General features: G+C 36.5%; 1 protein-coding gene across 1 annotated transcript in view; it reads left to right on the top strand.

The window, feature by feature from the left end:
- Nucleotides 1-27,848, top strand: part of CTNNA1 (catenin alpha 1) — a 170,358-nt gene that overhangs the window by 41,674 nt on the left and 100,836 nt on the right. The window contains exons 4-7 of the mRNA XM_054568386.1: nt 7,871-8,037; nt 8,566-8,685; nt 18,158-18,427; nt 20,848-21,051. Coding sequence (XP_054424361.1) covers nt 7,871-8,037; nt 8,566-8,685; nt 18,158-18,427; nt 20,848-21,051 — 761 coding nt within the window. The remainder of the gene's footprint in view (nt 1-7,870; nt 8,038-8,565; nt 8,686-18,157; nt 18,428-20,847; nt 21,052-27,848) is intronic.

Below are 27,848 nucleotides of genomic sequence, written 5' to 3'. Positions count from 1 at the left end.
CCATTTTGTTTTTTATTAATATATTCATGTATATAGAAATATGTTTTGCTTCATTTTGTTATTTTTTTTCACTTAATGGATCTTGAATATCTTTTAGTATCATTAAGTATTTTCCTACAACATAATTTTTAATGGCTGAATAATATCTACAGAGTAATAAGACTTAAGGAGGCTATTTTGAACCAGAAAAACAAAGACTTCTCTAACTCTCCACAGAGTTTTTTTTTACCTTTCAAATATTTAAAAGGAGTATGGTAAATAAGACAGGTTTTACTCTAAAGCCTGAAGGCTGTCATTGATAACAAGTGTAGTATGAGATATTTATCTGGGAAGAAAAAAAGTTTAGACATTTAAAATCATTTTGACGTAAAGAGATCAAAGTGACTTGAGCAAGGGCATCTGGGAAATCAGAATTCCACTTATGGCCATGAAATTGATTCTGTAATGAATAATTTGAACATGTTTAAGGTGGTAAGTGTCCTAACTATTCTCCTGGAAGCTTCTGCCATTTTCACATAGAGCTGTTTTTGCTGGTTCTCAAAAGCATATTCAGGTGGATGTCTAAAAATATTTTTTTCTGTTGGATTTGGCAGTTGATAACAAATAATATGCTCTCATAAAATGTTTTATTTAAGAAATGTCTACTTAAGGTCTGTATAATAGTTGAACTTGAGCAACTAAACAAAAAATGTCAATATGGTTAGGCTGCATGTAGCCCCCTTTATTTTACTACTTGACTATATTTTGGATAAGCTTCTCAAGACAACTGGTTCACAGATTTTTTATTTCATAATGTTGGCTTACTTTCTTTAAAAAAAAACACAAAACAACAACTGGAGAAACAAATGCCCAGCAAGCAGAACTAGGTCAAGCTTTGTTTGTAGCTATTACCACAAAAGGACCAGTTTTTTACTATGTTCTGCACTATAGAAAATAGTGTGAAGGAGGCTCCCTCTTTACTGCTTCAACATTACAAATTAAAAGCCATTTTTTTCTCCATCCTTTAGGAAAATTGCTAGCATGACTTTACATATACAGTTGGTATATGAGCAATGACCATGTTCTGAGTAGATTTAAGAATTGGAGAAAGTAGATGGTAATATGGAAGGGGCACGGAAGTATTTGTTGATTGCATTGTATTTATTACCTCATTTAATTTTCAGAACAACATGGTGAGGTGGGAGATGGTATTCTAATTTTACGCAGGAGAAAACAGGTAGAGATAAAGCAACCCGAAGTCACACAGCTGCCAAATAGCCAAGTTGGGATTCAGGCCAGTTCCATTACCTTGTTTTATCTATACTAGATGGTGTTCTGGGAGAATAAAGTGCAGTTGACGCTTGAACAACATGGGGATTAGGGGCGCTGAGCTCGCTCCATGCTGTCAAATCTGAGTGTAACATTTGACTCCCCCAGAACTTGGTTGTCTCTTGCTATCTGGTTTTAGGACCCCTGCGCAATGACCAGAATCCGAGGATGCTCAAGTCCCTTATATAAAATGGTATATAGGTCAGTGCATACAGTTGTCCCTCGTCGTCTGTGGACTCCTAACTGCAGATTATAGCAGTTACACGTATTCATTGAAAAAAATTCACATTTACGCAGACGTGTACAAACCCTTGTTCAAGGGTCAACTGTATATTCATTAACATTACTTTGCAACATTCTTTGTTTTAAAGGAGTGGCATAGTAGAATATCTTATGTTTCCTATGTTTATTTTAAAAAAGAAAAACAAAGCCTTTTTTTTTTTTTTTTTTCATTTTTACTGTCTGTCTCTTTCTCAAACACACACCCACACACTTTTCAGGCCTGTCCTTTTCTTGGAACTTTATAAAAAGTTGGATTGCTTTGAAAAGAATTCACTCAAGATATTTGATGCTTCAGAATGTCCTTGATCTTGTCCTGTTCTAATGTAGAACTCAGTGTTTTTTGGTTTACTTCTTTTACAATTCTCCTTTGTCCTTGTTTTGAACTCCAAAGGAACTTAACTTTTATCCCCCAATTCGTTAGGGAAGAACGTTAGTGGATGAGCATGTTGACAGATCTGATTTCATGACAGATAGAACAATAATAGAGTTCTCTTAAGTTTCATATTCTTGGTATCATAGTTAACACCAAATATAGCGTAGTTGACTGGAGACAGTTAGGGCAAGGCCAGAAGACCCAGTTATATTCTCAGCCTTTACTGCTGATCATGTAACCTTGGACAAATTACCTGTTTGCCTCAGTTTTCCCAGTTTGTCTTTTTGTATGAAGAAAGAGTACTTTTGGTAATTCTTACAAGTATGCTTTAAACTAATTTACAGTTACAATATACTATATTGTTTTTAAAGAATTCTTGATTTTTGTGTGTGTATATATTTTAAATTAAACATCTTAAGTCAATCTTAGTGTCATGTTCCTTTTACAGAAATGACCTTTAAAAGAAGTTTGAAGACCTTGTTTTTGGCTAGTGACTTATTTACAGATTTGTTCATAGTTGTGTGGGTAGAGAAAATGTGAACGTTTTAATCCATCATACAGTATGTTTCTGACAGATTTTTTCTTAAGTAATACCATGTTAGCCATGAATTTAAGGATTTGCCATTAGTAGAGCTGTGACCTAAAAGAGATTAGAGTAGATGTAAATGTATTTCATTTACTTTGCTTCTTCCTTCCAGTTCCACTTATTTGCTATTATTTGACCTGATATTATTTGGAATATCATGCTAGCTGTCAAAGGCATGAGACTGTTTAAGAATCTGGTGAGAGTGAGAACTGGGGAGGAGGAAGAGGTTATGGTGAAAAGAGAAATTAGAATTGGTAAAAAATGGGGATTTGTGCAGTGAGATTAAATTAAATTTAAAATTAAACTTAAAATTATTTATAAGACTTCTTACTTGTCCATTCAGATATAAGCTAATCATTTAAGAGTTTTGATTCATTTAGATGAACTGTAGTTTTAAGAAACTACTTTGAATTCATCCTGTTTGGCCTTATGTAGGTTTTTACTTCTGCCCACAGTTCTTACATTTACTTCAGGTTAACATACCTTTTCATTTCCAATAGCAGCTCCCTGAGAGTTTCTTCCACTATCCTCAGTCCTCATTCCTTTTTCCACCCCACTCAGTATTTAGGAGAACCTCATTTACTGTTTCTGAGAAAACTGAGATTCCCCCAACAGTGCATGGCAGCTTCTTGCTACCTCTGCTTTCACTTCTCATCGGAGGGTACAGGAACTGCTCCTCCTCTTAAGGCTCTCACTTCCTTCTTGGTCCTGATTATGTGTGTTCCTCTCTGTGATCTAGAATCTTCATTCTTCAATTATGTCATTATTGTCTTTTTGCCTCCCTCTCACCCTCAGTCTATCTCGAGTAACTCCAACAGTGATAATAAATAGCATGGAAGTACAGGCACTATTCTAAGTCCTCTACAAACATTTAGCTCTATCTCCACAGCAATCCTGGGAGGTAGATACAGACAGTCCTCACTTTGCATGGTTCTAATATGCACAAATACTGCATTTTGTTTATCCATTCATTAGTTGGTAGATGTTTGGATTGTTCCCATATTTCAGCTGTTATGAAGAGTGCTGCTGTAAGCATTCATGTATAAGGTTTTTGTGGAGAGATGTTTTTTAGTTCTCTTGGGTATGTGTTTAGGAGCGGAACTGCTGGGTCATATGATAACTCTACATTTAACCTTTTGGGAACTTGCTAGGCTGTTTTCCAGAGTGGCTGAATCATTTTACATTTCCACATATGTAGTATTTCCATGTGTAGTTTTCAGTTTTCCCACATCTCACCAACATTTGTCATCTGTCTTTTTGATTATGTGAAATGATACCACATTGTGATTTTGATATGCAGTGACCTTATGGCTATTGAGGTTGAACATTTTTTCATGTGCTTATTAGGCATTTATATGTCTTCTTTGGTTAGATATATATGTAATTCCTTTGCCTGTTTTACATTGGATTATTTATCTTTTTATTGTTGAGTTGTCAGAGCTCTTTATATATTGTGAATACTATATTGTTATCAGATGTGTGGTTTTCAAAAATTTCCTCCTATTCTGTGGGTCTTTTCACCTTCTTTTAAAAAAATATTTGTTTTTATAGAGAAGGGAAAGGAAGGAGAAAGAAAGGGAGAGAAACATCGATGTAAGAGAAACATCAATTGGTTGCCTCTCATATGTGCCCCAACCAGGGACTGAACCCACAACCAAAGCATGTGCCCTGACCAGGGATCAAACTGGCGACCTTTTGCTTTGTGAAATGACACCCAGCCACATGAGCCTCACTGGTCAGGGTTTTTCATTTTCTTGATAGTATCCTTTGAAGCACAAAAAATTTGAATTTTGATGATGTTCTATTAATCTATTTTTCCTTGTATTTGTGCTTTTGGTGTTATAGCTAAGAAACCATTGCCAGAGGTTATGAAGACTTATATCAATGTTTTCTTCTTCTAAGTGTTTATAATTGTAGCTGTGCATTTAGGTTTGATCTACAATATTTTGTAAGTATATGCTGTGAAGTAGGGGTCCGACTTTTTTCTTTTGCATATGGATATCCAGTTGTCCTAAAACTATTTGTCGAAAAGACTTTTTTCCCTGTTGAATGGGTCTTGACAGCCTTGTTGAAAATGAATTGACTATATATCTGGATTCTCAGTTCTCTTCCATTGATCTGTATGTATGCATTTGATTTTGTTGACCAGTTTTCTCTGGGAAACTTTTGTCTTCCTGTTTTTGATAGTTCTTCATCTTGGTTCTCTTTGTTTCTCTTGTCACAGAGAATTCCTTCTCTTATTTCCAAATCCAGTGTCAAGGACTCCAGCTTTTTTTTTTTTTTTTTTTTTTTTTTAACTTCCCCAGTTTATGTGCATTCCTTCAGTGCTCTGGCCTCCTTTTCTGTCTCAGGACAACCATAGCTTGAAACCATTAAGTACTCTTTGATGCGTTCTTTTCCCTCACTCTTCATAATCAAAGATTATCATATTATTTGACCCCCTGCCTTTATAATTTACTACTTTTCTTTCCTGGGCTCTCATTGTGGCTTTCTGACCTATCTCTCTGGTCAGATTTATTGTATATACTTTTGTTAGGTTAATTCTGTGTATCTGTGACTTTGAATTTGCCCTTTGTTTCAGGGATCCTTTGTTGTACTCTGGTGTTTCCATTCCCATCTTAGAGAACTCAGCCCCCAAATAATGCCTTCTTTTGTATTCCTCATCTTAATAAGTTATTTTAAGAACATAAGCATTGGCATTACAAATCTTGATTCTGTCATTTACTAGCAGGTGACTGCAATTTAGTTAACCTGTCTAAGCTTTAGTTGTCTCATTTGTAAAGAAGAGCTAATACAGCCTACTTTCTAGGTGGTTGAGAGGATTAAATATGATAGTGCCATAGAGTGGATATGTAATAAATATTGAATGTTATTATGTTGCTTTTCCTTTTGTTCAGGTGCTCTTTTAACTCTGCTGTCCAAAGTCTTTCTCCTTGGAGGGTAGAGTCCATTTTAGAGTATCATGTCTTCTATAAAACTCGTTGGTTGGTACATCCTCCTTTGAAAAACCCTATGGTACTTTGTGCCTTTGTTATAGCTTGCATGTTAAAATGCCACATAATATCTATATGATCACCTTTCTCTTTTCTAGATTATAAACCATTTGAAAGCAGGGATAGTCTTGTTCAGCTTTGTATCCCTGGCACTGGATTTGTTTGTTTTAGTGTGTAGTAAGCTCTCAATAAATAGGTGAAATTCCATTTGTTGTATTTCTTATTTAATATTAGTATTGCTTGAGGTAAATATCTTTTCCTGCAAGGCTTTTGAGACAACTTACTCTGTGAGTAAATAGCTTTTTCTATTATTTTTCCTTAGCACCTTTTCTCCAGGGCTATTGTAATTCTGATTGCATTGTAATACTTCCTAATATGGGAACCCTTTTAGTACAGGTGCTTTGTGTTAATTACCTTTTAATTGTTTGCTTGTCTGTCTTCCTTCCTCCATAGAGCTCCATGAGGACATGGGTGTTTCTTGTGCACTGTATCAGTGGCACTTCATACAATCTTTGATGTATCATGGGTGCTCAAATATTTTGTTGAATAAATAAATGAATGGGCTCTGTCTTTTTAAGTACCATAAGATAACATTTCTAATGTCATGTATCCACATGATAATTGCCATATATCTGTATCTTACATACAGAAAAAGCTTTTAACTGTGAAATTCTTAATTGTGAGTTATTTCTGACCTGACAAATATGCAGAATTGGAGCTTGTCTTCATTCTTAGTATTTATGGTGCTTCTAAACTTAGTAAATAGATAAATCTGAGGGTGGATTTACCCCTCCCCCCAGCTCATATTATGCAAGTAAATTTGATAGCTAGGAGATATTTGGTAGGTCTCTTTGAAAGTAGCTAGACTTCTTGAAAATGCACATTTTTACATTTGTGGAGGAGATGACAGAGATTAACATATGTTAATAGCCTTTAATCTTAAACTGAAGTGGACACATTCAGCCCAGGGAGGGAGTATATGCTTTCCAGGAATCAATTTTTTTTTCTAATCCTCACCCGAAGACATGACCATTGATTTGAGAGATAGGGGAAGGGAGGAAGACAGGGAAAGAAGCATTGATATGAGAGGGAGATATCTTACACATGCTCTGACTGGGGGCCAAACCTGCAACCCAGGTATGTGCCCTGACTGGGAATTGAACCCACGACCTTTTGGCTTACCAGCCAACTGAGCCACACTGGCTAGGGCCTTTTCCAGCAATATGAAGATAGTCACCATACAGGTACTGTCAGTAATGTAATTGGTGGAACAGACATAGCCCTGGTTCTCTAGTTGCGTCCAGCTATAAGAAAAGAGGGACAGTATAGGCACTTTAAATAGTTGTTAATAGAAACAAATGACAAAAATTATGTTATTTTATAGGTTCCTAGGAAATGTTACAAATAAATTCTTAGCATTGTTGAACTCAGGATAGTATAAGCTGGATATTCCTGATAATTATAGTAAAATGTATATGTTTTTAGCTTAATTTTCTTTATTATGGATATAATACCTGTTTGTTACAGAAAATGTTTTTAGAGTACAGAGTAATGTAAAGAATTAGGTTGTAACCTACTATAACTATTATTTGCCTTTTGACTTCAGTCATTTCTTTTTTTAAAACAGATTATATACATTTATCATTTTGTCTTTTTCTGTAAAAAAGACAGAAAAAGTAACTTAAGAAGTTACCATCATTTGCCTTAACATTTTTCATATATATGTTAATATTTGCAGAGTAGTCAGTTATAGACTAGACCATAGTTTACTTAACTAGATGCTTATTATTTAGCATTGGAGCTGTTGGTGGTGTTTCACTATGAGAAAAATGAATGATTCAGTGACTGAACTCTGTCTTCCTCATATCAGCAAGTCTCTGTTACTGTTAGAGCTGTACACATTAGATAGTTGGGATGGTTAATGAAGTGTGGTGGTCCTACATAATTGCTATATTTCTGTATAATTCTGTGGATGTAAGGATAGATGCCATTTTTTTCTCCCACTCAAATCTTGGATTTAGTTTTCTTAGGATACATATAATGTTCCCTTTTTGAAAGGAGTATTATTAAATCACTGGAAAGAAGTATTTCTTAAGACTCTTGATATATAATACCAAATCATTTTCTAGGTATTGTGCTTTCATCAGCAACAGATGAGGGTGCTTTTCTTAGTAACAGCACTAAAAAGAAAAGAAAAAGAAAGACAACAAAAATGTAAAAACCTTAAACTAAATTCCATGCATGAAATATACAAGATTTTTACTGTTTTAAATGTAGGCCAGCTGTTTGCTCATTTCTGCTGTTTGTTTTCTTCATTGTGTAAAACAGGTGATTTGATGAAGAGTGCTGCAGGAGAGTTTGCAGATGATCCCTGCTCTTCTGTGAAGCGTGGCAACATGGTTCGGGCAGCTCGAGCTTTGCTCTCTGCAGTTACCCGGCTGCTTATTTTGGCTGACATGGCAGATGTCTACAAATTACTTGTTCAGCTGAAAGTTGTAAGTACAGTCTTAGTCTGTAATTTGTTTTCTCTATCACAGTGAGACTGCTGCTGGCCGTACTTAGTTCAGCATTCCTTGGGATTTGGATTGGTTTTGAACTTGATTTACGTAAAAAGACCAGGAATGTTTTTATTTAATTTTTACTTACTCCTTTATTCCAAGTGTGCAGCACACTGGCTCTACTGTGAGCCTGTGTTGTCTTGGTTCTAATGAAGAACTTGTAGCAAATGTATTGTTTGACTCCTTTTTTGTTTTAGTGATTAAACATTTTCTTATACCAGTAAAGTTCCAGAGTTGAGGAACCAATATATATTAAATTGTATCCTTTAAATAGAAGTCAGTAATACTGTCATTCCCACCTCTCGTAAAGCTCCCATGTAGTAGCTGCTCAAATGTTTGAGTGTAATGTAAACTAAAGAGGAAATTTGGATTGGTATGTGTGTTGCTGTTAAAAAGCATAGAAAGTTCTTTATATATAGACTTACATTGTTTAGAATTTTTCTTTTTGGGGGTTATGTTTAATAGGTGGAAGATGGTATCTTGAAACTGAGGAATGCTGGCACTGAACAAGACCTGGGGATACAATATAAAGCCCTGAAACCTGAAGTGGATAAACTGAACATCATGGCAGCTAAAAGGCAACAGGTACAGTCATGACTTGGGGATAAATTAAAGTTGTTTATATTATTACCTAGTGGGGAAAATTTATTTTACCTAAGTTTTCTGAAATTAGCAATACCTCCCTCTGCAAATATAGTTCCATTAAAACATTTAATTTACATGCCATGACTGGTGTGGCTCAGTGCATTGGGCACCATCCCGCAGACTGAAGGGTCGCTAGTTTGATTCCCTGTCAGGACACATGCCTGGGTTGCGGGCTGGGTCCCGGGTTGGGGGTGTGCAACAGGCAACCGATCAATGTTTCTCCCTCTCTCTTTCCCTCCTTCCCTCTCTCTAAAAATAAATAAAATCTTAAAAAAAAAAATTAATTTAAAATACTGAAAAGGCATCTTCTCAGTATTTTAAAATTAAGTTGTATTCATATTATGCTCCTATTTTCAATCTCATAAAAATTTTCCTTTAAGTAACAAGGCTATTTGTGATAGTGGTGGAGGTGAAGGTTACATTGCATTCAAGGATTAACTTGAGTTGGTAATGGAGTTTCATTCAGATTTTAAAAAACGTTAAACTAGTTAAAAGATAATGGAATTCTGTATCAGAAAGTATCTCTCCTGTCTCCATATTTTTCACTTAAAATTTTTTAAAAAATTCATTGATTTTTACAGAGAGAGAGAGAGACAGACAGACAGACATTGTTTTTCCACTTACTTAATACATTCATGGGTTGTTTCTTATATGTGTGCCCTGACCAGGGCAACTTTGGCATATCAGGATGATGCTTTAACTGAGCTACTTGACCAGGGTTTATTTCTTCATTTTTTAAGTATATTTTTAGCCCTGGCTGGTGTGTCTCAGTGTATTGAGTACTGGCCTGAGAACGAAAGGGTCGCTGGTTTGATTCCCAGTAAGGGCACATGCCTGGGTTGCAGGCCAGGTTCCCAGGAGGAGGCGCGCAAACTGCAACCACACATTGATTGCAGTTTCTCTTTCTCCCTCTTTCTCCTCTCTTTCTCCCTCCCTTCCACTCTCTAAAAATAAATAAACAAAATATTTTTTAAAAAAGTATATTTTTAGATTCATGGGTTTGGAATCTACGGAGGTGGAGAGCCAACTAGTTATATGTAGATTCTCTAATGGGTTGGAGGTTTCACATCGGTAACCCCTGTACTGTTCAAGGGTCAACTGTATTTCTTATACTCACTATTAGTAGTTTCCATTCTGTTAGGAATTTGTGTTGTGTGCCATGTGGATCAATGGTCTTATTTCCAAGCTTTACTAGCTTTTTGGGTTTTTTGCTGCGGGGGTGCTTTGAAGTTTTCCCTGTATCCTTCCTGTTGGATGCTATGTATTAGATATGTTTTCTGTAGGGGAAATGCATATGACAATGTTCAGCTTCTTACAGCTTCCATAGTCCTGATCAAGCTTTTGATTGTTATTTTTAAAGAAACTCTGAAAAGAGGAATTCTTCTTATTGTTAGCCAATACCTACATCAGTTACGATATTTTACACTGCAGTTCACAGAAAAGCTATCTCCTAAACTACTTGAACAATGGAGGATTTATTTTCTCACTAATTGGAAGTCCCAAGGTATGTTTCTGACTTTAGAGTTAAATTTAAAGGCTTTGCAGTATCATCAAGGATCCAGGGTTGTTTTTTTTTGTTGTTTGTTTGTTTTTGTTTTTTTTAACTGATATTTCAGAGAGAGAGAGAGTGATTGAGATTTGCTATTCTACTTCTTCATGCATTCACTGGTTGACTCCTGTAGGTGCCCTGACCAGGGATTGAACCTACAGCTTGGGTGTAGCAGAATGATGCTATAATCAGCTGGGCTATCCGGCCAGGGCAAGGATCCAGGTTCTTGATGTTATCCAGCACCGCCGTCTTCAGTGTGTCTGGCACTGGATGGCTACTGAAGCTCTAGACATGACATTTATACACATCAATATGTCTATTGAGAGGAAAAAAGGGCTGTTCCATGTCTCTCTTTAAGCAAACAATCCAGAAGCCCCTAACACATTTGCCTTAAATCTGAATTGTGTAATACTGCCATTCCTCACCAGTCATTGGTAAGAGAAAATCAATTACTATGTCTGACTTAGAGTAATGAAGATCTTCCTTATGACCTGGGATGGGGGTAGCCTCACTGAGGATAGGAATATCCAGCAGGAGCTCTGATGGGCGTGAGAAAAATGGGGTCAGTATGCCAAATGTCCAATATATGGCAGTCTCAGCTTTGAGGACTTTTTAGTGACTTTCATTGGTTATATTTATGTTAATATAATTACTCTACCCTACAAGGTTGCGAGGATTAAATTAAATAATATATGTGAAGTATTTAATATAGTGCTAGGCACTAAGCAGGCTCTCATGAGTGGGCAATTGATGAAAAACAGTTATTGCTTATATTTCAAGCTATAAGATGTGATCAGACTGAATCTGCACATATGAGATCCTGGTTTTACATTTCTAGTACTTAATTTTACTCATGATAATATAGGTAGATTTGGTGTACTGTCTTAGTAATTTGGTTAGTATATGCTCAGTGTACGTTCAGTGTTTTGTCCTGGTGTTGGCTTATATCTCAATCACATAAATCTCAAGTAATTTTTTTTCCTTTTGCTGTGGCTGATTGTTCTTTAGAATAACTTGTTATAATAGTATGCTAATTCTATAAATATGGCAAGCTGGCCAAATTATGTAATTTATTTTACTTAATGTTCTTGATAGAAATGTTCTTGAATACCTGAAATAAATGTTAGATATATTTAAAAAATAAAGTTTGGTAAATAGTCAACACTGTCTTAAAACCTAGTCAGTTTGTGGTTTATGAAGACAGTATTATAAGAGGAAAGTGAGAATATTTAGACTTACACTATTGCTTATCTTGGTAAAATGATGGAATAAGTAAATCAGTGACATTCTTGAGATAAAATGTAATAATAGTCCAGAATATTGTATGCTATTAGAGAAATTTATTTGAAAATGCTAAGTTTTAAATCTGTGTGCCATGAATCCATGAAGAGTTTTTTAAACATAATTTCTTATCTGTTAAAAAAAAAAGGTAAATTTCAAAAATTTCCAAAATAAGATGTCTTAAAAATCTTGAAGATACTAGTTAACATGCTGGATGATCTTCTGTTTGCCCTTCCGTATCAGTTTTCTGCCCTTGTTCACCCTGCTCTCTGTCCCAGGACCCTCTCCTGTTTGGACTGCATCCAGGGGCTCCTTTGCTTGGTAGCTTTGGCCAATAGGAGCACCTGTAGGATATCAAAGCACAAAAGAGAGAGGTTGGTTTTCTCCCCCCTTTGGCTCCCTCCCTGCTGGTTGCTTTTGGTGGCTAAAAATCATATCCTGTGTCTGAGGTATTCTTCACACAGCTTGCTCCCTGGTTTCTGGTAACTGCTGCCTCCTCTCATCCCTTAAGTCCTAAATGCTCTAACAGTCTTGTGGTTTCCTTGTATTTTGCCGATACCTTTGTGGCAGAGTCCCTAAACCATCTTTGAATTACCTAGTTTGATTTTACTATCTGTTTACTCCTTATATCTTGAGTGATACATGTTCCCATTTTAAAGTTTATCGTGGGTTTGTAGTAGGTCATTTACAGTTTTCCTTGGGCCTAGTTCTTTAATCTCCTACAATAAAATCCATTCAGTAGACTGGCTCTAGGCTCCCATGTTCCTCCTGTTCATAAAATGGCCTTCTGTAGGCTCTGGGCCTTGGTGTCTATTCCTATAAACTAGTGTTTTTTGGGAGGGTGGAGGGGATTAGAGTGCTACTCCTTTCTTTTTAAAATCATCACCTGAGGATATATTTATTGATTCAGAGAGAGAGAACAAGAGAAACATTGATTGGTTGACTCCTGTTTGTGCCCCGCTGGGGATCAAACCTGCAACCTAAGTATGTGCCCTTGCTGGAAATCAAACCTGCAACCCTTTGGTGCATGGGATGACGCTCCAACCAACTGAGCCGTTGGTCCAGGCTAGACTGCTACTCATTATATCCTCAGGTCCCAGCCTGGTGGAAACTTCATTTTCCCTTTTGGATATTGCTCACTGGCCTCCCTCAGTAACTGGTCTGTTTTTCTGTGTTCTCTGGCAGGATTTCCTCTGTTGCTGTTTGCTTAGGCCCCTGGACTTTTTTCACTTTTGACTTTTTTTTTTCTGTCCCCAGGCATGGTGTGTAATAATTTACCTCCATATTGACCCTCTTATCTTTGCAGGCAACCCTAGTCCAGAAAAGGAGTATTTTCTCAGGAGCAGTATTTGGATTCAATGTGTATACTGGCTCCCTTAGCCTCCCTTGTATCATTTAAGCAGTAGTCACCTATTAGGGAAATGCTAAACCTCATAAGGTCTGTAGGCTCTCTGGAATTTACCTATTTGTTCTTAAGGTTTTTCTGAGTACAAATGTAAAAGTTCTCCAGGGGTAAGGGGTATCATTCCATCTATCTATCCACCCGCCCAAGGCAAGCAAGCTGTCGTTTAAAAATAGGGAGGAAATCTGCTACATCTTTTGGCAAAGTCTTTCTTTCTCATGCTAAAATTCACATCCTTACACATCCTCTCTTCCCAGCTTTTTTGGGGCTCCCTGGGAGTTTACTCATAGGATCTGGCTGAACTACCATCTGGGTGGGGACTGTTTAGAGACCAGAGTCCACAAAACTAGGAGCTCCCTTCTAGTGAGAGATGCTGCTGAAAATAGTAACTCTGAAAGGTGTTTACTGTGTGCTAAACACTGTTACAAATCCTTTATAAACACAAACTCATTTAGTCTTCACAAAGTAGTGTATGGTAGATACTGTAGTTAATTAGATAGTAAGTTCTATAGATGAAGGAACTGTAGCATAGAGAGGTAAAATTTTGGCAAGGTCATTCATCTAGTAAGTGATTGAACCAAATTTTGAATAGGATTTCTCTGGCTCTAGAGGACCGGACTTTTGTCTTTTTAAATTGCTACTGTAGGCCCTAGTGCTTAGAACATTGCCTAGATATAGTAGCTCAATAAATATTTACTTAACAAACGAGGGAATAAGTCACTTCTCTGTACTACATATCCATCTTGGAATGGAATTCTGAGTATGGCCCTAATCTATTACTTTTTTGGGCTGGAATGTTACTAGAAGTGTTGAATTTCCATGAGGCTGTAGGCTCTTCTTTGATGATAAAAGTAAATAGATGGGGCAGAGATTAGGGTGTGCCAGCTTTGACTGTAGTTCCTGAGAGGAAGACTATATTTGCCTCACACTGTGAACTCTGGCTCATTAAGATATTCATAAAATTTTAATTCTTGTGAGGAGGACTACTTCAGCCTCACATTGTCAACTCTAGCTCATTGAGGTATTTGTAAAATTGTAATTCTTCTTATCTAGTCTGTGAACTCTGAATCCCATGATCATTTTTCTGAAAACCTGAACAGACACATTGGTAATGGATAGTCTTCCAGTGTTGTATGTGTAAATTACCTGGACTGACTGGGTTTGACCAGGGACCATTTCTTAAAGTATAGTCATTTGAGTTCAAGAGAAGACACCTGCTCAAATGTATTCATGGCTACAATTTTATGTTGAGAGAAATGAGAGGAAACTTTGACTCAAATTTCCGGCTCTTGGTAAGAGAAAGTGTTATGGATTGCTTGCAAGTTAGCTTCTGACTCTTGGTCACAGCATGTGATGGTTAGTTCAAATTACATTGAAAGCAGTCACTTCTTCCTTATGTTTTCTGTTGGTTCCTGAGTCTGCTTGAAACATAACTGAATTAGTGAAGTTGAATCGGGAAGGTTAAAGTAGACAAGGGACTCTTAATTTCCTAAATATTCTATTGCTTAATAACTCACTTTTTAAACTAATCTGGATTACTTATAAGCATTGTATACGTTGAAAAAAATACATATGATCATTTTTATAGTAAATAGTGCTGCTTTGTGATCATGTTATTTTCTTATTTATACTTTAAAAAAAAACCTAGTTTCTTAGTGCTACAGCAAAAGCAACTCTAAGGAGAGAAAGTAGACACTTTAGCAGTTAGTACTAGCAATTAGTCATTTTTATCATAGATCAATATATATATTCCAATACTTGGTAAATAAGAATTTATTCAGAGGTACACTGTGGTGTGAGCAAGACATTTAGAAAATGTCATACATAACACTTGCTTAAGCATAATGGTTAGCCTTAGCCCCGTGTCATAGCTTGAGTTTTGAAATGATCATCAATCTTTAAATCCAAGGGGTCCAGTTTCTGAATATTTAACCTAATGTAGTCTATGGAAAGATAGAAGTTTATCATACCAGGCCAGGCAGTAGCTTTAGGAAAGTCAGGCATTGAATAGTAATTCTGACGCTATTAACTTTAGGTGACCAAGTGTCTTTGGTAATCTTTATAGGAGGCTTGTACTGGTCTAGGTTATAGGTGCTTTAGGAAGAATGTCAAAGCTGATTGCAAAATATTTTATAAAACAGAGTACAGGTGCTTAAAGGCAAATGCCTCCCTAGCCAGCTTAACGTCCTTGTGGTTGTGGTGAGGGCAAGACATTTAGAAAATGCTACCCAGTATATGTGCACCAGCTGCTTAAGCATAATGGTTAGCCTTAGCCCCCTGTCATAGCTTGAGTCTGGAAATAATCACTGATTCTATCTTTATATCCACAGGGTCCTGTTTCTGAGTATTTAGCTTACTGTACTGTGCTACAGGGCATTTGGAGTGCTGTGAGCTATTACTTGCAAGTCCAGATCCCAATGCGAAAACTATTCGAGGAGGAAAAGAAAGCTATCATGTTGTACAAGCTCTGAATAAAGATGCAAACCTAAAATATATAGTGAGATGAAGTTTCAGATAAAGGGAGCCAGTTTGGTGTTTCTAATGCTTAATTAGGATCTCATCTAGAAAGATGAACCATTAAATAGCTGGAGTCAGACTTTGAGTAATTGACTTTGGTTTTTCTAAGTCAGATTTTGTTTACATGTTTACACGTATAATACTCACTTTTAACAAATTTAAATCTGTACTCTTAAGATTCAGTTGGCGACATTAATATTGGAATTCTATAGTCACATAAAATAGAGTTGGAACAGCTCTGATGGGCACTTATGAGGTCTGTCCAGAAAGTGTCCAGCTATGTACTATGAAAAAGAGACAGTTATTGAAGAAGGTGTGAGGAACAAGAAATATCATACATAGGACAATGATGCCTCTGTCCCCTTCAGAGTATGCACCATGGGACCTTACACAGTTCTCCCAGTGTCTCTTCCGCTGTTCAAAACACTGCAAAATCCTTTATTGGAATCACCATCACCTGCCCCATTGTATTTTCCTGAATCTCATTGACGCTCTGAAATCTCTTCCTTTTTAAAGGTGATTTTAGTTTTGGGAAAAGCCAGAAGTCGCAGAGTGCCAAATCTGGGCTGTAGAGAGCCTGAGTCACCTGGGTGATTTGACGTTCCAAAAACTCTGCATGAGATATGATGCATGATCTCTTAAGTGAGGAAGAACATTGAGGTAGTACTTTATTAATTGTTTTGGCCTGGAGGTGCATACTTGTGATGGACAAGGCCTTCCCAATCAAAAAACACAGTTAACATGGTTTTTATCTTGCTGCGACTTTGCCACAACTTCTTCGGGTGTGGAGAACCAGGTGACTTCCAATGGGACGACTGGGTCTTCATTTCTGGATCATAGCCATATGATTTTCTTGAGGAAATCTGGTTCATTGGTAGCAGTTTGAACCAACTCATTAGCAACTGATGCATGATGTTTTCTTCTGCTCTGGTAGCAGAAGCTGCAGAACGAATTTTGCCGTGACATGTTTCATGCTGATCAGATCCTGCATGAAAATCTTGGACACAGTAGTTTTTGGAATCCCTAGATCAGCTCCTAGTTCTCGCACTGTCAGTTGCTGATCTTTGTGGATTGCAGCCCATACACGTTCAATATTCTTAAGTGTTCTGCTTGCTTCCACAACATAGGTCACTTTTAACAGACTCTCAACCATCTTTGAAGTGTTTCTACCATACTTTTATTTGCGTTGCACTCATTGCCTCATCCCTGAAAGCTTTTTGAATCATTCAGATAGTTTCTGTGGAGGACTGTTCAAACTTTATGCAAAATTTGGTGTAGATTTGTTGTTCTGCTTGCTCAGTCATTTTAATGTGATGGCCACACAGTACACATGCCCACTTCAACGGTGTCTACTGCCCCCACTGACTAGTACAGTGAAGTCATTTTTCACTCATGTGCATTCCAGTCCACTCTCCTTTCCTGCCAGGTTACTCTGATGTTGTGCAAACCATTCTTACTATATTAACAATGGCTGGACTTTTTCCAGACAGACCTCTTCTGTGGTGGTGATTCACATTTACTGAAGACTTAGCTTTTTGATCCACATTTATTAAAGACTTACCATATTTTACCATGTATAATGCACACTTTTTTCCCCAAATTTCTGAGGGAAAAATAAGGATGTGTATAATACATGGGTATAATAATACCAGGTATAATAATCCTGTGTATAATGCACACAAAAACGTGGCTGCGCATTATACACAGCGAAATACTGTCTTTTTTGAGTAATTCAGTAATACTGGGATATTAGAAAGTATTCCATTGTCATTTAATTGTTGGTATCTTTTGTCACTTAGTATAGCCACCCTGTTTGTCTACCAAGTAGAAGCTGGTAGTGGAAACCATGCCACGAACCTCAAATTCTTTTAACTGTGGATTCTGTTGTAATTATGGAGTGGTGAAAATTGAAAAAGAACAGTTTCACTTCAGATCACACGTATATAGAGAATGCAATGAGATACAAACCTTTTGATTTATAGTCGTGGAGCATATGACCTCACTCACCTAATGACCTATTCGCTAAGGTGGTCTTTGGGGTAGGAGAAGGGAGGGGAGGAGTTACGTACTTGGGAGAACACCTGGCTGGTTTGCAGAGTTCCTGTACACCTATGATATCCATCCCAAACTTCACAAAACTCTTGTAATGAATTTTTATGCCTTAATAAAAAATAATCCTCATAATCTTATTAGGTTTGTTTAAGGGTGTCTCTGAATGATTTTTTTATTTTGGTTGGACTATTCCAAACATTTATATAGTTGTGATCAAGATACTAGTCAGTCTTACGTTTACTTTTTATTTAGTTCTGTGCTAGGTGCTTTACATGCATTATCCCATTTAACCCTCAGGACAATTATGAGAGGTTCTATTATTGTTCCTATTTTATAGAAGGTGAAACTGACCATGGAAAGTTAAAATGAGATTGCAATAGCCAGGAAAAAGTAGAGTTGGAAATAGAAATCCAGGTCTGTGTGGTTTGAAAAAGTTTGAACTCTTACCTGCTATGCCATATTGCCTCCTTGGTGATGAACTTTCAAGCCAGGCTTAATGAAAATATTGTGTCTAATTAGTAGAAATTCTGACTTTTTAGTATTTACTGACAGTTTTACGTGAATAGAATCCATATGAAGACTGTACCAATTTCTTGTTTTTACTCTTGTAGGAACTGAAAGATGTGGGCCATCGTGATCAGATGGCTGCAGCCAGAGGAATCCTGCAGAAAAACGTTCCAATTCTCTATACTGCATCCCAGGCATGCCTACAGCATCCTGATGTTGCTGCCTATAAGGCCAACAGAGACCTGATATACAAGCAGCTGCAGCAGGCAGTCACAGGCATTTCCAATGCAGCCCAGGCCACTGCATCAGATGATGCCTCCCAGCACCAGGGTGGCGGAGGAGGAGAACTGGCGTATGCACTCAATAACTTCGATGTGAGTTATGCTTGGGAGGAAACCAGGCTCTTGACCATCCCACAGAGTTAACAGATTCCTGGGGAAATATGATCGAGGTTTCTAGTGAAAGCTCAGTTTCTACTTAGATTTGCAATCCAAGTTGAAAGAAATTTTATGAATCAGTCTGCTTATCTTGACTTGGTTAAAAACATTCATCTTTCTCTTTTTTAGTTTGAGTTAAACTTCTGAATTCTTTTATGCATCTTGTGTTCCCTATGAGGCCATACTTTACTGAGGATATGAGTGCAGTTCATTTCAAACAAGATTTTAACCTTTTGGCCGATGTGAAGCTGTTGGAGATATAGGCAAAGTGCACAGTTTGGTTGGAGATACAGACACATCATAAATAACTAAAACAGAAGTGCCATCGTAATCTTATTTGTCCGCCTAGGTACACTTTTCTTTTTTAATGACTAAATTATAATAGACAAAATTTAGTCATGTGAAAGCAAATTTAGAGTTAAAAGACTTTCGTAGCATAATGCCATGGAATTACTTTTTATAGATGATGCCTGTATATTCTGTGTACACACCGTCCTGTGTATCTAATCTTAATTTTTTGGTGGGTTTTGTATTTTTAAAATTTTTACCCACAATGCCTCCTGGCTTCCAGTAGATGGCGGCAGTTTTAAGTGTTTTTAAAAAATTTTTTTTTAACCAACAGTTGGGTTAATATATTTTTTTAAATTATTACAAAAGATAAGAGAAAAATCCTTTCCTGGGGGCAAGCATCTTCTCATAAGTAGGAATCCTTTAAAGGGAAGAAACAATACAGTGGAGTGCTTTTTTTTCTCTTTTTTAACATTTTTTCCTTACCATTACCTTTTCTTTCCTTTGTATCAGCCCTTCATTTGGCTTGGGTAACTTATCCTTGCTGATATGAATGGCTGACTTAGTACCTTTCATAAATTGAAAATACAGCGTTAAGCCTGAAGACCATGGTGTTAGAACTGAATTTTTACTCTGGAACATTAAGCATTAACTTACTTTATAGGAAACTCTTACAATTCTTATGATTTACTGGCATTATTGTTTTTCCCGCTCTAATTTGACATTATTGGGTATTGGCCTCTTTCAGAGCAGTAATAAGGGTTACTTTTGGCTCTAAGTTGAATAATATCAGAGGCCACTTAATTCATAAATAAGGGGGTTGGACTGAATGGTTGTGGGTGGATTGTAGCTCTATGACTCTTTTTAAGTTTTGTGACCAATGCTCATTCTTGTTGGTCAGAATGCATTGTGTTGTTCAGTTTTGACCAATGAAATCTGGCTGTAATGTAATCTGATACGAAAAATGATAAACTAAAATGTAGGTTAACAATGAACTCAAGGTATTGCGTGTTAAATTTGGAAACTAAGGTTTTTTGTTTTTTGGGTTTTTTTTTTGGAAGGAAAAGAAGAAATGTACACTTATTGGAAAAGGGCGAGCTTTTTAAGGAAAACTTGGCATTTAAGTTGAAATCAATAAGAACATAGTCCCCATAAAGAAAAATTAAAGGCAAAATATATTAAATACACAGACATTACTAGTGTAAGGATAAATTGTATCAATTAAAGAAGTTGGAGGGAGACCAATAACTGCTGTTCGGGGGAGGGGAGGAGTGTTGATATTTGACTTTGTACCTACGTCTTACTTGTGACTTGACCTCATTCACTGGTAAAGCTGGATTTAAGTCAAGGGAGTGAAGGGGAGACAGAGAAAGATTTATTCTTACAGGGGAAGTTCTGTCACAGAGTTGTTTTGTGAGATAGAGGTAGAGATAGATTGCTACCATCTCTTACAGAATACCTGGAGGTCTTTGAGAAAAGAAAGTCTTGAATTAAGACAGATAACAGGATAAATTTGAGACTGAATTGTTCATAACATTTGATGAGATGTGTAAGGTGAGAAAAGTAGGTTGAAATTGATTATAAATGCGTTCTGTTCTGAAACTTTGAGAACAGATGTCAATGTTATTAATATTTTTGTGATGAAGCAGTTTTGCTAGTGTCACATAGCAGTTTTATACTCTATATAGAAAAGAGAAAGGTAGCTTTTATTTTCCTTGTAATTCTCATTGGGTAATGATTTACTAATACTATATAGACTGGCCTTTAGATGTTCAGGTTAAGTAGTTTGAACATGATTTTTATGCTGACATACTTTTGTCTGTCATTTGTGGTGTAACCTATTCAGGCCTCAGTCAGCTGGGTTAGTGCTGTCTCTGGAGCCTTCTTTGAGAAGTGATCCATAGGCCGGCTTGTGTGGGATGTCCCCTCATCTATCAAGGAGTATAACTTCCTTTCAGGCATTGTAGTTTTTGTGTTAAATCTTGATTCTAACCTGCGCTTTCCTAACCTTCTTTAACAATGGAGGGAACTGAGATTAGCAATAACATTAAGAAATGCCTTCTCTGCAGAAACAAATCATTGTGGACCCCTTGAGCTTCAGCGAGGAGCGCTTTAGACCTTCCCTGGAGGAGCGCCTGGAAAGCATCATTAGTGGGGCTGCCCTGATGGCCGACTCGTCCTGCACTCGTGATGACAGGCGTGAGAGAATTGTGGCTGAGTGTAATGCTGTCCGCCAGGCCCTGCAGGACCTGCTCTCGGAGTACATGGGCAATGTAAGTTATCAGAACCTTACTTTTGAAATATGAAAAGTGTTCCGTAACAGATGTTGGATCTGAGACACTTTAACTATGTTTTTGGCTCCTTGACTCTTTTGGGTGAGGCAAAATCTTCAAGGGATATAATTGGTTTTTTATGTGCCCCTTTCTCTTCAGCTTTTTATTTTGAAAAATTTTTATCTTATAAAAATAATATTCTGAGCACTCATCTATCCTTTATCTAGATTTACTAATCCTTAATAAAGGTGTTCATGTTTTCATTTATAAATGTTTGTATGTGTCTATATATACAACTTTTTTTTTTAAAGATATTATTTATTTATTTTTAGACAGAGGAGAAGTGAGGGAGAAAGAGAGGGAGAGAAACATCGATGTGGTGTTGCCTCTAGCACACTCCCTGTTGGGTACCTGGCCCACATCCCAGGCATGTTGCTCTGACTGGGAATCAAACTAGCGACCTTTTGGTTGACAGGCTGGCGCTTAATCCACTGAGCCACACCAGCCAGGGAAACAACCTTTTTTTTTTTTTTTAAACCAGACATTTGAAAGTGAGTTGCAGACATTGTGTCATCTCGCCTCTACATATTTCAGCATCCATCTCCTAAGGATAATGACCTTCAATGCCCCTAAAATTCTATTATCACATCTAGATGGACATTTAATTTTGAGCAAAACAAATGCTGAAAGAAAAATATATATAGTTGGTGAATTTTTTTTCATGAACCATATACAATGGCAGGTAATTGGCAAGTAGAGCTCTATTAAGCAAACTGAGTAGTGTTTTTGAATTTTTAAGATCTGGGTTTAAAAACCAGTGCTGTGAATTTTGACACTTGACTATTTTTTGCCATAGAAAATACTGTACTTGTTGGTTTTTTTTCCTGCATTGTTCATGTCTTTCTTTTTCCTTCCCTAATCCTCCTTCTTCCATTCCAGTTATTTAATGCTAATTTAGGATTACTCTTGTTTAGACCTTGTGCCCAATATTTTACAGTGGCGAAGAAATAAATGAAATAAAAAATTATATGAAACCATTTTAAAGGGAAGAGGGACAATACAAATTGGTTCTCACTAGTGATTTTTTGCCTATTTAATACTTTTCAGGAAAATATCTTGGTATTTTCTAATTTTGTGCATTTGCCATACATCTTCTCTGTTTACTTATATGCCAATATAAATGAACAGCTTATAATAGTGAGTCGTGATGGAATTCCTAGGGTGAAGATGAATGCCTTCCTGTGTTTATCTTGTTTCTTACATATTGTGAAATTAGTGAAGCATATTGAATATTTGAAGCCTCTTCCATATTTTGATCATAGGCAGTCTACCTCAGAAAAATGAAATTAGAGGTTTAGTTAAATCAAATGGAAAAAGTGGTTGATAAGTCACAGTGAAAGTGTAGGACACATTTAAAAGTCCATATTGAAGACTGGCTCACAATGGTGGAGATTTATACATGGAAACAAAGTACTCGTGGTATATATGTGCATCAGTTCTCTGCCATCATGTAGTGCTGAAGCATTGCAAAAGTGTCCGATGCAGTTATGAGTAGGAAGCCACTTTAAAAACAGCCTTTGGTGGAGGACAGTGTGTGGTGAATCTGTTCTCATTGCTCCAGTCTGTAAGATATCCCTTGAGCCTTGAGGTTGGTCACATTTCAGGCCAGTCATCCTGGTCATGAGTAAATTTCTGGTTTCTCCCTAGAGTATCAGATAAATACTACTTAATTTGTGCATGGATGTAAGTAAAGGTGGGAAACACTCATTGACTGAAGACATGGAGACCATAACAGCACATTTATATAACATTTTATTATGTAAGTGAAAATTAGAAAAATTATTGATGTTTGACTGAAATGTAAGGATTATTGTGGGGGTTTTGAAAGAAGTGTTCTTGATGCAAATATATTTTAAAAGGTGGTCTCTGGGCATGTTTCTCTTAAAGATGAAAATACTTAATATCCTTGTATTAACTTACATTGCAGTGAACAGGCTAGGTTCTGTCAAAAAGTGATGGACTAAGGAAAAAGGGGAGGGAGGACAGCAAAATACACTTGAAAACTTAGAACAGTGAAAGGGTCTGCAGGATGCAGAAGCAACTCGGGATATATTGTGTTTTTGCTTATTTAGTAAGCTTTTAAAAGCATTGAGACCCTTTAATGACAATCAGAACTTAACTGGTAGTGTCTGCCTGTCACTCAGTTCATATTGCATATGTATCACATGCAAAATAGTATGCTCAACGCTGTATAAAAAAAGGAAAGAGGCACCGATTCCTCCCTTCTGGAACAGACTGATGTGTACAGGGCATTTATTGGGAATGCTCTCCTAGGCACTGCTAAAATTGCAAGGAGGATGAGAGTATTTCTAGCTGGGAAACCCAAGAGGACTTTATGGAGGATTCACTTTATATTCATTAGATTTAGCTTGGCCTTCATTTTTAAAAGATGGTTCAGTTTAAGTTTTGATTATTTCTGTTGAGAAATATTAGACAAATAATTAGGGTATGTAGAGAATTGAGATAATCTGGTTTAATTAAAACTGGTTCACTACATGGAACTTTGTAGACGGAGTATGGTAAAGTCCAGAAGGACCCACGTATTTTCACTTCCTAGATTCTCCCAGTAATGTCATTATTTTTCTATAGATACGTACTCTAAAAATCTGCCTAATTTCTTGAGTCTGCCTTCCTCATTCCGTGTTGCCACTTACCTAGTTATATTGATTTTTACCTTTAAGGCAATGGTTCTTAACTTTGGATGCACATTAGAACCCCTGGGGAACTAGAAACTCCTGATGTTCAGGTTGTCCCCCAGTTAAGTCAGAATCACTGGATTGAGGCCTAGTTATCAGTATATTTAAAGGTTCCCTGAGTGACTCCAGTTTGCAATTAAGGTGGAGAAACTGCTCTGATGGTTTATTGCATTTGTCTTTTTCTATTTCCGCTGCTGTTGCCTTGTTCCAGGCTCTATTCATTTTCTCTATTTTTTAGTCTGTTCAGGCTAGTTGTGAGTTCATGCCTTTGGTAGGACATTGTTCATTATGTTTTTGAAATTCTCTTTCCAGCTGTTTAAACCTAACATGTTTTTCCTTCAAGGCCCGCATTTTTTACCCCCATCTCTTTGCTGAAAACCATTGAAACTGTGCCTTTCTGCATTATTTCTTTGCTGTTTGAAGTTTTGTACCTGTTTACTTCCTTGAATTGTTGTTTAGTTGTACTTACTTTTGCAACTCAGTTTTAAGCATTTGAGAGATAGGAACTATTTTTTAAAATATTCTGTCAGGGTGTAGTTAATGCTAGGAGAGGTACTCAGTAAGTGCCTGCTTAATGAACTCATACTGACTTTGGAGAATTCATGAAATGAACAATTTTGGATATTCATAGTGCTAGAGATACATTAACAAAGATTCTTGCTGTTACTGAGTTACATTCTAGAAGGTTATGGGGGAGAAGGCCATGGATGGTTAGTCTCAACTTCCCGTAGATCTTTCAGTATACACATGACATTTGTAGAAAAAAATTAAATACTCTGAAATAAGTAGTGCATAAAAGTGATATTTTAGATCAGAGTGGATTTAAATTTAATTCTAACATCAGATGAGGGCCAAACTCCCTTTTAAAGGCTCCAAGGGCCAGGAGTCTCGCAGCCTTAATGGTCCTGCTTGAATTGCAGTTTGAAGAGTTGGAGGGTATTCTTGGCTCTGTTACTAACTTGCTTTAGGATTCAGGATATTAATGTTAAAAGTAGTGCATTTGACCCCTACTTACTTAACATGGAAATGCTTCCGATTATTTAGTGGATCTTTGTAGTTCCACAAATGACTTTTAAGTTTCCTTGAAATGAGATGCGGTTATTGTGGTTAAGTTTAATTTGTTCCTGCTCTATCAGCCTAAGGTTACTCTGCCCGTGAGGGTTCTGGAGAAAGAAAAACAGCTTGGATGGGTGTTGTAATCTTAAAAGGTTTAAAAGTAAATGGATTGAATTAAAAGGAAATGTAATTGAATTTGAAAAAAGTTATTGCTACCTTTTTTTTTAATAATTGAAAGTCATACATGTACATTAAATTACTGAACCACCATTACTATTAACATTTAGGGATATGTATTTCCAGTTCTTTTTCCTTTCTTCTATGTAGGTGTTTTTTAAATTCTAAAATAGTTTGCCCTTCTTAATGTTCTCTGCATATAAACAAAACATTCCTGTAAGTAGGATTCAAACTATCAGGTTAATGGGTTAAAACAGATGATTAGGTTAATGGATTAAAATTTTTGTTCCTTAAATATGTAACTAGCTGACTTTGGAGCCCAGTTGTATGTTATAATGATTCTCTCAAGTTATTTCAGTGCCAGTGAAAAACCTTCTTTTGAAGAGCCCTGTACTTTATACAGCTGAATTCTTTATTTAACATTTTTCATTCTGCAGAGGAATATGCTGATTCTTAATAACATTGCTTTCTCCTTTTGCTAGGGCATGTGCTGTGAGCTGTTCTTCCAATAGTAGAATTTATTGGGACCAAGCACATCCATCTGCAACTCTTGGCGCTTCAGAAACCAAATAAACAAACCCCCTCCCCCCAAAAAACAACGACCCAAAATGGAAACACTTAACACAGTGTCTGAAACATAGAAGACCCTCTATCTTTGAAATGAATTTCATTTGGTTTTGGCCTGAGCAGTCTTCATGGTCATGTGTTGAATGACTGGAGTTAGGATTTATAATCGGTAAGAAGCTCATGCCTTGGGCTTGAGTATCTCTAGCTCTTGCCACCAAGCATAGTAGCCAGTATAGATGTATGAGTATTGAACACTTGTCATATGACGAGTCCCAATTAAGATGTGTTGTAAGTACAAACTACACACCAGACTTCAAAGATTTAGTACGTAGAAAAAGATGTAAAATATCTCACTGGTAATATTTTGGATAAAAATAATAAACTTAAATTTACCTTTTTTTTTAAAAAAAAAACAGGGCTACTAGAAAATTTTAAGTTATTTATGTAGTTTATGTGTCTTGCTTGCATTATATTTCTCTTGGATAGTGAACCAGCTAAGGAGAGTAGATAGGAGGAGTTTAACATCAACTTCTTTATTGAATGTCCAGAATGGTACAGTAATCCATACATAGAGGTATTCTAGCTTAAACTTTTTATACCTAAAACTGTAGTTTTAGGCAGAAGAAAATTTGTACAGCTTAGAACTTGGTGAGGATGCTGCTACTTAAGGATACATTTTATCTTTGTTCTTGCTCCAAACAAGGGATGCAGTGGTTGTAGGATCCCAGAAAGAGGAATGCAGTAACTGGACACTTTGTATTGGACTGGTCATGTATTTGAAAGGGTTCATTATGTTAATATATCAAGTATAAAATTTTTATTTGATTTTGGTAATAGTTTGACATGGAATGTATGAATAGGGTGCAGTTAATGTTCACTTTCAGAGATAAATTGTTATTGTAGTAAAGGGAAGCACTTCATTTAGATGATAATCTCTTCTCAGTTTTGCAAATGACTTCCTGGAATCATTCTAGCATAGCCAGAATTTCCCAGCCTTTGAAGGACTCGACAGACGAGCTTGCTACTGCATTATTTTATGGCAGAATTTTCTTATTTTCAAAATTAGAATAGCTTAATATTTTTCTGATTACGGACTATTACATATCACTTGTAATCCTACTACCTATTTTTGGTGTATAGCATTCCAGACTTTATTCTGGGTGCGTGTATGCACACACACACCTGTTCTTTTCTTGCTGTTTCTTCTTAACAGTAAAAATAAGGATTATCTTTGCTATTATACTGCTTATCATATGCTAGCCATTGTGATAAGAGACATGCATTATTGCCTATTGTACTCCAATAGTAGTGTTATTGAATTGTTACTTGCTTGAAAATACAGACACATACAGGTGATGTTTGAACTCAGATTTCTGTGACCTAAAAGTCTGAGCTCTTAATACTTTTGTCATTGCACATCTTTGCAAGTTAGCAAATACAATTTTACATTGTCATCTTTAATGGCTGGTGGCATTTTCCACTGTAGAACTTTATATATGACTGACTGTTTTGAAATTAAATGCTCCACACTAAATAAAATAGGCCTATGTCTGGTATAGCTGCTTGAAGTGAGCAGAACAAGAAAGCTTTTTAGCATATCCCCCCTTTCTAAAAGACTCTGGTGTTAACTTGAGTGTCATAGATGTTTCAGTTGGCTTTGTGATGAGCAGCTACAGGGGCTGAGTTTTGTTACATAATATGTTCTGATTTCTATCTTTGTTTGAACCCCTTGGTTTACTGCAGTAGACACCCACCTGTATTGCATGTCCATAGTTCTGTAGTTTTGTATGCCTACGATTTTATTGATTGTTAGTGTAACCTTTTCTGTAAGCTGCCTAGCACATTTGGGAGAATTTAGATATAAATAGATGTAGCATTGAATGAAAAATTTGAGCATATGTAGGACTTGTTTCTCTTGACAGAACAGCATTTATTTAATTTGAATTCCTTATTTGTCAAAAACTAATGTGTGGGTTTTTGTTTTTTTTTTTATGGATGAGAGGTTTAAAAGAGCTTAACTCTGAGGAAGACATTTCACCCCACTTATATTTTGTATTGCTTTCTAAGATGTTTGAGTTACTTCCTATGTATATTACTCTGGCATTATGAATTGCAGTATTTAATAGGCAAGTTTTTAACCTTTTATATGAAAAAGATGCATGTTTATGTATTAGATGACATGGCACCGGCCTAATGGAGCAATAGTGTATTGGTCTCTTGAAATCAGAATGATGAAGTAGA

This window comes from Pteronotus mesoamericanus, unplaced genomic scaffold (assembly GCF_021234165.1).
Source record: "Pteronotus mesoamericanus isolate MK-2021 breed Mesoamerican mustached bat unplaced genomic scaffold, CSHL_Meso_final contig_2, whole genome shotgun sequence".
Taxonomy (NCBI): domain Eukaryota; kingdom Metazoa; phylum Chordata; class Mammalia; order Chiroptera; family Mormoopidae; genus Pteronotus; species Pteronotus mesoamericanus.
Note: the sequence above shows the minus strand (reverse complement) of the source record. Positions and strands in the feature narration are given on the sequence as shown.